At 31.7% G+C, this 16,112-nt stretch overlaps 1 protein-coding gene across 1 annotated transcript in view; it reads left to right on the plus strand.

Moving 5' to 3' along the window:
- The first annotated feature begins 9,838 nt into the window (after nucleotides 1-9,838).
- LOC143073322 (DNA repair protein REV1-like) overlaps nucleotides 9,839-16,112 on the plus strand; it is a 69,277-nt gene continuing 63,003 nt past the window's right edge. Inside the window, exons 1-3 of the mRNA XM_076248758.1 lie at nucleotides 9,839-9,921; nucleotides 14,056-14,130; nucleotides 15,640-15,766. Coding sequence (XP_076104873.1) covers nucleotides 14,071-14,130; nucleotides 15,640-15,766 — 187 coding nt within the window. The 5' untranslated portion in view covers nucleotides 9,839-9,921; nucleotides 14,056-14,070. The remainder of the gene's footprint in view (nucleotides 9,922-14,055; nucleotides 14,131-15,639; nucleotides 15,767-16,112) is intronic.

A 16,112-nucleotide genomic window follows, 5' to 3' on the forward strand; every position in this document is an offset into this window, starting at 1 on the left:
AGCATAAAAAATATTTACTGAAGGTGGACTTGGGGTCCTACTAAAATGCGCCCGGGAGCGCCCGGGGAAGAAAAAATAGCGCCCGGGGAAAAGAAAAAGCGCCCCGGGAAAATATATAGATATTTTATTGGCATGAGACAACTTTGTGTTGATGAAATAAGTTATGCACATTATTTTTTTTAAATTTTAGACAAGTAATTTTCAAATTCAGATAATAGACATTTGTAATAAAACAAGTATGAATGTTTCAATTTTAACAATAATATAATTTATGAATACTATTTTGAAAGACTGATTATAATGGATCACAGTTCATGCGGAAGATTTATAAAATGTAAGACATCAAAAGGCATGTTTTTCAAAAACGATATCAAAATAAAAAATTTCAAAGATTAATATTAATTTAATCAAAATTAAAAGAGTTACACATAATACATCAGCAAATAAAGCAGTACTATACATGTACCGTAGTTAAAACAAGGGGGTAAAAAGCACTGAGGAGTTTGGTTTAAATTTAAAAATAAGCAGTACTTGAAAACCCTGATAAGCATAGCCATTGAAACAGTTTTAGTTTCATAAAAAAGATATAATAAATGTATATCAGCATCTGCATAAAAAAAGTGTTCACCATGCAGTTGCGAAAATATTAGACTTCAGGCACCATATATCCACATTTATATTAAGGACAAAACAAGCAATGATTATTTTTTTTTAAGAAAAAAATTTATTGTTATAAAATATTATTATTTTATTCTCCCCGGGCGCTTTTTCTTTTCCCGGGCGCTCTCGGGCGCTTCCGGGCGCTTTTAAGTAGGACCGGTGGACTTGAGACATACTATATTAAATTTAGTACAATAGTTCCTGGATTTTTATAAGTTCTTCTTGTTTCCGAATCCCTGTATTTGCTGTAAAATTGTATTTTGTGCACTTTTGAAAATAAAATATTGTTTAACTGATTAACATTTACATGAGACTTCTATAACATATGTGTTATTACCGTATCATACGTACGGTCTGATTAGTCAGAGGCTAAACGTCAGGTTCGGGTAAATCTGTTAACGGTATTTCTGTTATTTCATTGGTTATAAATACTATCTAATGGCTGCTTCGTGGCTGTTTCCGGAATTATTCTGGGGGAAATGAAGGTCATTTTAACGTCTGATTGGCTATTAATGAGTGGCATGCATTATATGTTCTACGCGTCCGTAAGTGGGGTCGGATTGAAATCATGATACTAGGTTATAGGTACATATTATGATAAAGTGTTCATTTGCTATAGTTATTAGTTATGATGATAACTCACGTCAAACTGTCAATTTGGTGCAGATTATATAATCATGTGACAATGTGATGATTTAATCTTGAAATTGTGTTGCTATTTTGATAAGAAACTGTACATTTATGTATTATTGCTATTCTCTAAAAATAGGACAGTAATGTGTATAATTTACACTTTAAACTTCGTATTAAAACGGTTAAATGATTGAGATACTTTTGTGTCAGATTTTTTCGTCAGCTTAGAATACACAAAACGTATGCTCTATGTATAAAAATAATAACCATTTATTTTTCATTGCTTGGACATATTGATTATAGAAAATATTAAAATCACGGAATTTACCGAAGATGTAATTTCGTTTCCAACACTTTCATCGCTTCATTCTGTAATCTGTAATCTGTTATATAAATTCTGCCAGTGTAGGCACACCTCTTCCGAGTAATGGATTTCACAATATGAATAGAAATATATATCTTCCACCAATATCACTATACACTATTTACATTGTACAATTTATTCTTGACGATAAAATTGGGCTTAATGTCAATATCATCAACTCATTAAATATTTTAAAATCTAAAATATTTATCAAAAGATATCACTGTTTAAGAGTAGACAACCAATCGTCACTTAGGATTCATAAAATGTTATTATCTACTTTCTTTTCTTTTTCTTTATATCATCTAATTGCAACAGTCTATACCTTTCACAATGGAGATTGTAACATAATCGTCTACATTTTGGATCTATAATGTTCTGTATCACTTTAAAAACTTTTTCATTTCTTAACTGAGGAAAACTTAACATTGTCATGTAAGTAAAGGGATCTATGATCAGTTGTAAAATGTCAAAATGTTCATCTTTCATATTAAAGACAGCTAACTCTTCACTACAGGAATTAATTAAATCTTCCAAAATTGGTTTTCTAATATCTTCTAATATTTTACACGTTAATAAAAAATGTGGTAAAGTTTCTTCTGTTTCATTACACAGTTTGCATATAGACAGTTCTGTATTACTTATAAATTTGGCTCTAACTGTTTGCAGAATATAACTCCCAGTAGCTATTTTCAATTTTGTAGGAATTCTAATAATTTCCCTTGAATTCATAGTATTTGTATTTGCAATAGGATGACATTGTCCTGGTTTATATATCAACGATAAGTATTTTAAACTGGTATAAAGTTTTGCTTGATTCAGTATCTTCACAATCCAGAATTTTTGAACTTTGGAAGTTATTTCCCTTTTCCATTGGCATTTACTAATTGGATTAAGTAAGTATTGTACAGGATCATTAAGTTCATATTTCAAAAATATTTTCCTCAATAAACTAAACCAACTATTACTATTAATAGCTTTAACATTTAATTGCCTTTCCGCTAGTTGCCATTCAATAGAATTTTTTCCTTGTCTAGTAATATTTCCATAAAAAGTTAAAATTTTTACATCTATTTGAGCTTCTACAGGTAACATCCCAGAAATCATATATATAGCAGGATCTGCTACTGTTTTTGGTAAAGATAACAATTGTTTCAAGAATTTCTTAAATTGTATATTTAAATTTTCTAAACATCTTCCTCTAGGGATCACTATTTCCAATCCATAAAACATTATTGGTATAATATAAGTATTCATAATTGACATTGAGGTTTGTGGATCTAGACCATTTTCGCCATAAAGTCCAACCCCCATTAAGCTATAAAGTGTCCTTCTTGCTTTCTTTAAATTCTCATCTATTGTAGCTTTACATGAATCATCGTCTGTACGACATATTCCTATATGTGTTGCTTTATTAGAAGTTGGAAGAACAGAATTGCCTAAATTCCAAAAATTTTCATTTACTTTCTCATGATGACGTGATTTCGACTGTATATAAACACAACTTTTGGCTGGTTGTAGTAAGTATGCCTCACGTTTACTAAAATCAAAGGCCATATCAATTAAAATTTGTGTTTCATATGGACAGTTACTAAGAATGGCTAAATCATCTGCGCAAGTAGGAGCACAACAAGAAATCGATCCAATTTTTCCTCCATATCCTGAATCAGCTAAAATGTCTAAAAGTGTATTTATATAGATTTTGTACAAGTCTGCACTAAGAGTCCCTCCTTGTCTTACGCCTTGTTCTATTCTAAAAGTGTCCGATATTTGATTATTCCATTTAACACAAGAAACAGCATTTTTATATAGATTATCAATAATTAAAATAGATTGTTCCGGAATTTTCATTTGATATAATCTTCTGATAAGCCCAGCATGTTTAACAGCATCGAATGCAGATTTTGCATCAAGCATAGTTATTATTGTTTGATCATTTAACTCAATACATTCCTTGTGATATTCTTCTATAATAAAAGAGCAGTTTAATGGTGCTGTTCTTTTAGTGAAACCACGTTGTAATGGATTTTGATATTTTATAATGTCAGGATTAATTCTGATCTTTAAAACAGCCTCAATGAGTTTGGATAATGTAGGAGTAATTGTTATTCCACGATAATTCTTACTGTCTTTACAACTGCCTTTATTCTTAAAGAGTGGGATTACTACCCCTAATTTCTGTTCGTCTGGTATATAACAAAGTCTAAAAGTACTATCCAAAAGTTCTTTAAGGTGATAAATAAGAGATTGTCCTCCATATAATAAGTTTTCAGTTGAAACTCCAAATATATCTGGTGATTTATTTAAATTTAATAATTTCAAAGCTTCTACTATTTCACTTTCAGTAATACTTTGGTGCTGAAACATAGCTCTACAAATGTCAATTATATCAATATATTCTTGTTCGACCTTTTGTTGGTATTTGTTATCAAAATGTTCATGAATAGAATTTTTTGTTAAATTTTCAAAATGATGTTTCCATCCACTTAGAATATCATTTTCTGTACTATACACTGTATCTCCTACAGATAGTTCATCTATATGATTACTTAATCTTCCCCTCTGTTTTTTAATAAGTTTATAAAATGAATTTTTGTTTTTGATATTTGCTTCCATTATTTTTTCTCTTTCATCAATTCTATTCATCGCAACTGCCTTGCGACAGTGTTTACGTAAATTATAAGTTGTCTCTTTTTTCTGAATATAAAGTTCATTCCTTGGATCTTCCGACCGCCCATTAATCTTCCATTGATAAAAAGCCTTTTTTTTCATTGCAATTGCGCCAGAAATGTCTTCATTCATTACTTTTAATTTTGGTTTTCTATATCTTTTTCGCCCTGGACAGCAACTTTTTGCTGAATTGAAGAGTAAACTGTTCATATTTTGAAAAGCAATATCCACTTCATATTTATTTTCTAAAGATAATGAAAAATTATCTAAACCATTTTCAACTAAAGTTTTATATGCGTCTTTATCTATTTTTTTCCAAGGAGTTTTCCCAGAGGGTAAAATATTTGAATTTGAACATTTCAATTTTTCTTTAGCATTGATGATATATTTCACTCTCGCTTTAACAGGAAAATGATCAGATACGTTAGTAGCCACATTGTCCATTGTTTCCATATTAATCACATTCTCTTTAAAATCTTGTTTAAAAAGTAAAAAGTCAATAGTTGAAGTTCCTTTACCACTACAATTTACAAAAGTAATTCCATTTTCTTCAGTATATAAACTATTTTCATTCATAAAGTCTACTAAATATTTATTTCTTCTCGTATCAATTTTACTTAAAATATTCTCGTTAAAATCGCCACCAATTATGATAGAGTGATTTCTGGTGTAAATAAACAAACCCGACGCTACTGATTAGAAGAATACAAAAATTACAAGGTGAGCAATATGGTTTCTTATGTGCAAAGAAGCCTACACCAAGCATCACGGTATTGTTATTGGCCAAGGTTTCAGTGCACTATAGGATACTATAGTGTCAGCTGTTGCAAATTATATAATTTAGCTTTATATTTGACAATGACCCCCAAGGCAATCATTTTTACGATCCTTCAAACCAAAAAAACTTACAACACAGCGAACTCCGAAAAAGATGTTTGCATGTGGCATGTGTGGGGTAGACAGTTTGATGATCTTTGATGTACTCGTACATGATGTTTTATTCTTTGGAGTTGTCAGGAGTCTGATTTAGAAGGGGGCCAGGGGGCATGCCATCCTTTTCTGGGAAATTTGGTGGGCCTGAACTTATGAAAATTTCTGGATCCGCCACTGGTTGTTGGACCATAATAGTCCCAGTATGGACACAGTGGTGATCAGCAGTCATTATAAAAAAGAAGATGTGGTATGATTGCCAATGAGACAACTGTCTACAAGTGACCAAAATGACACAGACATTTTAAAACAACTATAGGTCACCGTACGGCCTTCAACAATGATCAAAGCCTATACAACATAGTCAGCTATAAAAGACCCTGATATGACATGTAAAACAATTCAAACCAGAAAACCAACGGCCTTATTTATATAAAAAAATGAACGAAAAACAAATATGTAACACATAAATGTAAACAAGCGACAACCACTGAATTACAGGCTCCTGACTTCGGACTGACACATACATAAATAATGTGGCGGGGTAAAACATTGTAGCGGGATTCCGATCCTCCCCCTAACCTTGGACAGTGGTACATGTATAACAGTACAACATAAGAACATGAAGAACGAACTATAAAAATCAGTCAAAAAAGGCTTAACTCATCAGATTGCCCATTGATATATCAAAAGCACTGAAAACTCTATTTGATATGTCTGATTTCAATTTATTCACTTGTTTATCAGATATTTAATTGTTACTTACAAATAGTATACCATCCAACTACTTTACTGCTTATAAGTTTTTAAAAATAAATCCTCACTTTAAAATTGTAAGATATCAGTTATAATTTAAAAAGAGTAATGACAAGATCTCCATATAGAAATTAAACTGTAAAGAAAATTTTTGTATATATTATACCTTAAATTCTGTCCAAACCCCAACCACTTTACATAAGTCTTACAGGAAATTTTTCATTATTATTCCTGATATATGTATAGCACTCTCAGCTATGATTATAAGTAATTTTAAACTTTTGACCATTTTAATTCTTGTAAATACATGTATATGCAGTTGTTGTTTTTTAACACTTTCCTACACCCTAGCACATATAAATTATTATATATTTTTTTTAAACTTTATGATGACAATCCTATGAATTAATTATGATATCTATTATTTAGTGATCATTATAACCAAATTCAGTCATCTGTATATAATTTAATTAATTGTTTCCCTATGTTTTAAGGTGTAAATAGTTGCTCAAACTATACCCTTTGGGTAGTGCTCCACATTTAATGGAGGAATATACAAGAAACTGAACTGAACTGAACTTGTACATCATCAGGTCTTACACTTAGTTTATTTTTTCGTGATGAACATTACTATTTGGTTGATTATATTATGTAGGGAAGCACTGAAGCATGAGTGGAGAAGTCACCCCCCCCCCCCCCACTATTGTCCCAGCTGACCTAAGAATCTGTCCCTCTTTAACCATTAACGTCATACAACAATTACTTTTCCATTGTGGCATCATATATTTTGTATTAAAACATCAAAATTTCACATGAAATATTTGTGCTGTACATGTACATGTACAGTTTGTAATGGCGGACATATACATATTGTAGCAATAAGGTGTATTCAAAGCAAATAAAGCAAAATAATTAATAATAAATCAACTCAATGGAAAGAAGCATACTGGTAAGTCAATTGTTTTTTTTCGCACAGCATCTGCATAGAGTGATGAGATATAAATCAGGAGATCAATCACTGGTTTTAGAAGTCAAGAATTTTTATATTTTACTTATTTGGGTAGATACATGTAACACAACATTTATCTTGACATAATACCTCAGTGTTCTTCATGAAAACTATCACACTGATTTTAAATCATTATAGGAAAGCACAGTGTATATTAAAGCAAATATTTCAGGAGGCAAAGAGTCTTTTATAGGCTGACTGCAATAGTCTGTATATTATCTGAAAAAGCTTAGTTCTTCTCAACTTTCTTATTATTTCAAACATTTTAATAGATGTCTCCCAAATTTGGTGTATTTCTATTAGCTTTTTTCAAAGTCATTTTCATTTATTTTTCAACCCGGCCCAGAAATATGTGGTTACCTTTAATATAGCTGATTTAGAGAAAGGCGACCTGGGTCACCTCTAACAAAGGCTATATTTATTGTCCATGCCTCTTTTTTTCATAATTCATCTTACATGTACATCTCCTTTGAATTTGTTTGCCTATTTGTTCTATGGTCTATCTATGCATATGTATCTTTATACCACATTTTCATGGTCCCCCAAAAATGTTTAAAATGTTTACATGTTACTTTTTTCTAGCTTCTCTCATGTGATAGCCGTACCTTTTTGGTCACTATTTATGTGTTGCGTTTAAATATAAATTGTAACACTTTACAGTGACTGAACAGGTAAAACAAATACCTCTCAAGAAACAGAAAAAAGAAGACTACTTGGAACAGCACCAGACTACATGTATGTATGAATAAAAACTCAGATTGGAATAGCATGCAGGATATTAAATGTGATTTTGAATAAGCAAGGAAAGCTTTTAATAATAGTGCCTATTTTTTAATTTACTAGATTTTTCATTCATTATCTGTGCAAATTTCAACATAATTTGTCATAAATTCTTATCTAACTTTACTCAAACTTTCAGTGGTGGCTCCAGAAATTTTCATATGGGGGAGCCCACTGACTGCCTACAAAGGGGCCAACTCCAGTCATGCTTGAGGGTGATTCCCTATAAAAACAACAAAACTCCACCTCTGACTTTAATTTAATATGACAAGTGTTTCATTCACCAAAATACTGGTGCGTTTCTGTGATAAATATCATGCACAATTTTATAAATGAGAGGGAAAAGAAGATCCACATGTGGTGTACCTGCACATGACGATTGCAAACTGCCCCATTTTTTTTTTATCACAACCATTCAACTGATCATGCTGATACTGACATTACCAGAGAGTACACATCAAATGAAAAATCACAAATAACTGATACATATTATCAGATATTACAGAATTAAATATGTTTTAAATTCATTACAAAAAAATGTGTTTTCAATCTTGTAGATAGATATTACAGGATCTCTTATACATGTAAATACCAAAGACAACGGTCTAATAAAGTCACAATTTATAAAAGTAAACTATTAAAGGTTGTAGTTTGGTCTTCAACGCAAAGCTCGGTTTACACTTTAACAGCAATTTTATATAGTCCATATCAATCATGACAATGACGTTTGGGGTTAAACATGTTTTCGTAGGTAAATAATATTGCCATGGAACTTTTTTCATGAGAGTGTTATAGTCTATAGAGTATTAGGCAGCAACCATTTGATTTTCTGGGGGGGGGGGGGAGGCTATGGTTTTTTTTGGAAAAAAAAGTTTGTTTCCAGTTTTTGGAGAAAAAAATAATTTGTTTTTGATTCTGAGAAAAAAAAATTGTTTGTTTCACCCTCAGCTGCCTCTATATGTTATGCTAAAATTGAAAGAAAAAAATTGTTTTCGACTTGTCACGAAAAAAATAAATTGTTTTTCGCCGCAGGCGAAAAAAAAAATTTGTCCAGAAAAAAAAAACCATAGCCCCCCAGAAAATCAAATGGTTGCTGCCTTACTTCCTGTTTGGTAGAATAGTGAAATAGAAGTCAATACGTTCTTGCTCAATCCTATGTCGCTTTGAAGGTATTATGATTGTCATCCTCAGCTTAAGCAATGTGTTACTGTAATTTGAATTTTAAAATGACTGAGCGACGTTTTTTGAAGCACTGGTCAACTCCACAATAGCGAATCACATGACTTTGACAATCAGTAAATACCAGCGAAAAATGTCTATATAAGTAACGAATTGTCGCATAAAAATTAAATAATAGAGTACACAGGAAATGGCAAAGTTCACATAGTCTAGTATGATTAATCATTTAAAAAAAACATAAAAAACACAAAAAAAACACACAAAAAAACGAGCAAATGGGGGAGGGGGGCGGTGGGATGGGGTGTACGCCTCTACGTCCCCCTCTGGATTCGCCACTGCCTTCTGTTGTTGTCCATTTTGTCAAATAGTAATCCTCAAAAGTACGTGTAGGTTATATGCTATTTTTATCAAGTTGATTATAGACACAGAATACAATTTATTATAATATCATTCCCCATTTCCATTCTCAATTTTATAAAGTCTCCTACCATTATAACACGGGTCCACCAATAATACAACAAAAATGACAAATTAGTAGAAAAAAAGCGCTATGTTTTCATATTGCTTGAAGTGCAATATTCCAATAAAAATAAACTACTCACAAACCACTAATCTCAATATAATCAGCTAAAATACGGCAAGCTTTTTAGAAAAGCTATTACTTGTACATATAGTAGTCTCAGCATATATAGCCTGGAAACCTGGCCCAATCATACTGCGTCGATAAGTATGTAGCGGAGCTAATCAGTAGCCAGGACCCCAGGCTACAGCATATATTAATCTTTGCTCGAGATTTTTTTTTAGAGAATAGAGATTATGAAGACTACCAAGGCATACCGAATGACCGGAAAAAGTAATCCTCGGAATTCCCGCCGTTTTTCTGCAAGCCAAGCAAAGAAGGAAATGTTGCGTATTTACATTGATACAATCATTAATATAGGTAATATTCATGTAAATAAAAGCGATATCATGTCCCTGCTGTAAGAGAGAAGGGACGAAGTATAGCTGTTTCGTGAATTGATACTATAACCCCCCTTAATTATAATGTACCAGTAACAAGGGTACACGGCTGTGAGTGTTACTGAATGTTTTGTCATCTGATCAGGTCATACATATGTATCTCAAATAATTCAGAAAAAATCTCAAATGACTAAAGAATTTGATAGGGATACGACGTGTTTTCAAGCATTGTAGTAAAAATATACAAAACAAACCAGACTACACACAGTCCGTGATTACTCTGAAACTGTGGCAAAGGGACCCCGATGGTCCGTTCACTGCCGATACACTTTCGTACCCTACACGTTCACACCTCACATTTTTGCCCCCAAAATCCACTCCGACCCCACAAATTTATGCCCAATTTTAATTCGAATTTCAGTTGAAATATTAGATATAAGTGTGTTATCTGATCGTATCAGGTTTACAATTGCACCTGTATTTTCACACATAGCCATTTAATACAGTTAGAGATCATCAGAGATTATATTGATTAAGAGTTATGTTTAGATTTATTTGTTTGACTAGTGAACCCTAATGATTTGCATATGGTGCCCTAGTAAATTTATGTAAGGAGCAGGAACACTATAGCTATAGGAGCCAGGATTACCGGAGCACGGAATACATGTATATGGGCTTGTAGGAGTGATATAAAAAAGAGAAAGAGCGTCAGATAAGTGGGCGAGAGAATGTATAGAAAGGAGAGGACAGTACCGTTTATGTAGTAGAGAGGAGAACCGTATTGTTGAGCCTGATGTTAGATGTACTTTTTGTTATACTTGTAACTTTATATATTTATGTGATTTTAATAATGCAGTATTGAACTTTTATTCCACTTCGTGTTTATGTTCACTTACAAGACTTCGTTCAAACTGCACCAGGATCCATTTAATTATTTATGTGACCAGGACTAATTCACTTAATCACTCTACCAGTAGTTTTCAAGGGTTACCCTGTTAAAGAGTATACAGTTTGGCATTTGTTGTCCGTTTACAAGTGAAAGGCACGACCGAAACTTATACACCAAACAACACAGCACAAACACACAGATACACACTTTAGTTTCTAGTCCCATACTAAACTTTTTCGTCACAGTATATACCAAATAATTCTATTTTCTTGAATAAAATTTGAGGAATTATTATATAGATTTTTGTTTCGTTGATGAATTATTAAATGTTAATTACATATGATTACTGCTAATTGGTATTCATATACAGCCTAATCCGGTGTTATTGTTGAGTGTTTAAAATCATGATTGATGTTTTATTTAGCTTGGTAGGAGTATAACACTTTGAAGATTTTAAATTAGAAACATTCATAATCGGGTCCTTTGATCTCATGTGTTTAGATATATAGAGATGTTACAGTGAATTTGTATTTTTCAGGGAATATGTAGAATCACTAAAATCATTAGTAATTATATATAATCTCTGAAAATGACCAGTAATTTTACATAATCACGGAACATTTCAATAATTATTCTACAAATTCCCTATCATAATTTCAAGGATTATGAATAATTTAAGGATCCTTTGTTTCATAAAAAAAAACAAAAAAAAAATATATAATAGACAAATTATCATTTTTTACTTTCATATTCCTTGCCAAATGAAATAATTTTGCTTTTAAATACAGAAGATGATCTTGCATGTCTTAAAGATATAACCAACACAGGGTTTCGAGATAAAAGTTGAAGACTTCAAAATTAATAATAATATCAGATTCCCTTTATAGCATTTACTTTACTTGTATTGTTTGTTTATTAAAAGCCAGTGTCAAATGGATATTCATGTTTTATTTGTTAATCCACAGAGCATGTTATTTGTGGTACATGTAAAACAAATGGTGAAGAAGATTATGAACGTCTGTTATTTTTTTTTTTTTTTTTTTTTTCAAATTAACAAGAAATTCAAACAGAGAGAACTTACAGATCGAAATGTATAGAAAAACTAAGGATTGACAATTATGATAATATTTTAGAGGAAGCAGGCATTTTGTGTAATATTCTCATAGAAATTCCACAAAGTAAAAAAGGAAAGGGAATCCAGAAAAACATATTAGTAATTGTTCACCAAAAGTCTGAAAAAGGATATCGCCTGGCCCAAAAAACATGGTATCTTGCTCGAACCAGTTCGAGGTTGCTTTTTTTTTTTTGGAGTGTACCTACAGCAGATGTTTTTACTGAACACTTTATTTCCCTTAGGCTGGTCATAAAATCTGATTCGATATGTGAAGAAAAATATTTTCTAAAATGTGGATATTGTGGTAAAAACAGATGTAAAGCATATTGTTTTAATATATTGTGTTTAACATTTTAATATATAGTGCCTAACATTTAAAAAAAATAAGGTTATCATTTTGATTTTTTGTGCTTAACATTTTACAATTGATGTTTTACAGTGTAATGCTGTTTAAATATGATTTTATAGCACAAATTATTTGACTTTTCTTCATTTCAGTTATTTTGTATAATCCCTGACGTTTTTTCTAGTGATTATACATAATCCCTGAACTTTTTAGTGATTATGTATAATCCCTAAACTGGCCAGTGATTCTACAAATTCACTGTAACAGATATATAGAGCAAAACACTTCCCTAAACATGATTAAGATTTATTCAACACTCAAGATTCAACACATTGAAAAAAACGTTGTCAGAATCTCACTATATTTAGAAACAATGAACAAAATATATATTTATAGCAAAACACTTACCATGCTAATTACCATTTATTCAACACCAAAATAATGTTGTCATATTCGCACTTCATTTACTAGAAACAATAAAAAAAATATTTATTATAATACACTAATCAAAACATGGTAAAGAATTATTCAACACAAAAATAAATACTGGTTGTCAGAATTATACTTCATTTAAAAACAATGAAAAAATATATATTTATAGCAATACACCTACCAAAGTTGACGTTTACAAATTATTAAACACAAGGCAAATAAAAATTGGGCGGGAATGGTAGGGTGCAAAAGTAAAAGAGGGTGAAAGTGAATGGATGCGAATGGACCCAGATTAGCCAAGGGATGCTAGAGGGTTTTGTTACAATTTGCCAAGTTTATTTCCACACGAACCATTAAAAAAAATCACTTGCATGACTTGATTTTCTCTAGTTTCTCAAATTGTAACAAACCACTGTTTTTCACCTACCTGCCACCCTTAATTTTCTTATTTATACGTGGACAGTTCTCACAGTGACCCATCAATTCCTGCATTTTAATTTTTATTTTCAAATGGACATCTGCCTTGCCCTATTTTCTCTTAGAAGATTAGAAGATGTGACACCAATGCGAAACAAACTCAAGGTTTAGCAACATTGGCAACCACATGCTTAAGTATGTCGAACCGGACCTCAATGAAAGCACCCATAAAAGTTATCATCTGACACACTCTACTGTTTTAATGAATCAGGAAGTAGATCACGAAGTTAAAAAATAAATTTGAGCACAAAGCTTATTTATAGTGACTCGTTACCAAATCAATTTACAAAAGTGTTTTATACAAACATTCATCATATATATATATATATATATGTTTTTTGAAACTTGAAAGTCTGTTGGTGCAGCTAATAACCAATTCAGAAGTCTGATCCTAATTCTGATAGACCTTGGATCTTGGTTTATTTGATCCTGTGGGGTTCGTGTGTTTTCATTAATTTATCTGTTCTATCATTTTTGAGAGTTTCATTGTTTACCTTGCAAAGGATTAGCTTTGACAGAAATATAAAAATTGTGTTTTGTTTGAAGACCATTTTAGCAATGCAGAGCCTTTAGAATTATAACTGTTGAAAATCAAATGATCATATTATTTCTATATTCTGCTATTATAAAAGTTTGAAACAAAACAAAATCACGAATTTTAATTTTATGTACATAAATTAGTAAATTTGTAGCTGATGCCCCTTTAAATTTCAATCTCAAATACATCCTTTTAGTACCATAGTGTATTTACATATATCATGAAAATTAGGTTTTTGTACTCATCTACACTGTATACTTTTACATGACACATCTCAATTTCAACACATCTGATGAATGCATTTTTTATTTCTAAAAGCTTAAAGTTAAACAGATGGCAGGGCGGTCTCGCAGAGGAAGAGGAAGGAGGATGGGCAGTGGATGGGAAGAATGGGTAAGTATAGTTGACTTTTAAAAGGCTAAAAAATTGTCATATTTGCCAATGTTAACTTATTAGACATTGTGCGACTGGGCCAAACAAGAAATAGACATCATACATTTTTGTACACAAGTTTGCCAATTTAGAGTTCAAGTAATTTGGAAAAATGAACCAAATGACTTGACCATGTGCCTTAAACAGCCACACTTTTCTGGTCATAAAGTATGATCCCTCTCATTACAAGCAATGTCTTACAGGTGAGATTTTAACATGCGATCTCCTGTGTCAGGTAATCTTTCGATTTGATTTGATTTGATTTTTGGTGTTTTAATGCTTTTGGGCTATTTCGTGGCGGCCAGTTTTTATTGGTGGAAGATTAGCAAGGGTGCCTAGGGAAAACCACTGACCTTCGATAGAAAAAAAGACAATCCTAGTCAATAAAGATTGGAGTCAAGTGCACCCACACCAGCAGGGTTCAAACTCGCAACCTCATTGTTGACTGACTTGTACTTGTGATTACAGTAGTAACTACATTTTTTGTACTTAGACCACTCAGTCACAGAGGCCCCTGGTAAACTTTTTGTACTGGACACCAAGTACTTGTTTTGGAAGTTATTATTTATTCAAATTAAAACATTCCTGGTTGAAATCTAAATACTTTTTAGCTAAAATCTTGTCAGATTAAGATTTTAAAAAAAAATCATTTATACCATTATCTTACATTCATCTCAGATATTTTTCCTAAGAAATAATGTGGAAAAAACACTAGATGAAAATAAATGGAATTTGCACAACCTTCTCTGTTTCGTGTTCTCTAGTTGTCTAGTAAAAAACATTATTTGAAAATGAGTTTATCAAATAACTAAGCTGGTCTTCCACTGACACATACACTTTGTTAAGACCATTGATAGGTGCTATTTCTGACCATGCACTTTCAATGTAAATGTCAGAAAAGGAATTTATTTAAAACTGATAAAGTATGAAGTCTATGAAATTTCAAGAAGACATTACTTAGTTGTAAAATTAGTGTCTGATCCATTTGTCATTTTGAACAATAAAACATGTTTAAACTATGAAATTTATAGGCCTGTACTAGTTTGATGGCTTTATCATATGGATATTTCCATCTGTTGTAATTATCTATAGGGATAAAGAACCGGATTGAAAAAAATGTCTGGCTGGCCCAAATAGTTTTTGGAAGCCTTGGTAAAAAAAGAGATCATAATTTTTGGTCTTAGTTACACATTGAACAAAACATCAACTGTGAACACAGAAAAGATATGTTTTTAAAAAAACCACATTTCTATGGAATCAAAGGTCTGACTCTCGGGACTAGAACAATTTTGGTTGAGCAAACAAAAATTGTAATTCAATATGCCAGACAGGGTATCTTCTACTTATTAGTTTATTTCGTTTAATGTTCATCTTAATTGGTGAATTGTAACATCCACAGTTTGAAAATTAATAATGGGTACAAAAGTAGATTCATTAGAATGTAAAAAGTATCTGTATTGCTAATTTCAGGGAGGATACATGGAAGCTAAAAGACAAAAGTTAGGTGAACAGTTTGCCAAGAATGCAGACGAAAATGTATCTGGTCCTTTGTCGGACATATTTAAAGGTGTTGCTATACATGTAGATGGTTATACAAGTAAGTAGATATAGGAAGATGCGGTGTGAGTGCCAATGAGACAATTCTCCATCAAGTCACAATTTGTAAAAGTAAACCATTATAGGTCAAAGTATGGTCTTTAACATGGAGCCTTGGCTCGCACCAAACAGCCAGTTATAAAGGGCCCAAAAAAAGACTAGTTTCTTGTTTGCTGTTTTTGCTATACATTTATATGATTCAATTTATTTTAATTTCTATTATGATTATATAACCAGAACTTGCTGAAATGGTTTTATTGTTTACATCCATGTCACTTACGGTAACCTCAGGTTGATAGTTGCTTCATTTTGGCAATCATACTACATCTCCTTATTTCTATATGGAC

Source organism: Mytilus galloprovincialis, chromosome 4 (assembly GCF_965363235.1).
Source record: "Mytilus galloprovincialis chromosome 4, xbMytGall1.hap1.1, whole genome shotgun sequence".
Taxonomy (NCBI): Eukaryota; Metazoa; Mollusca; class Bivalvia; order Mytilida; family Mytilidae; genus Mytilus; species Mytilus galloprovincialis.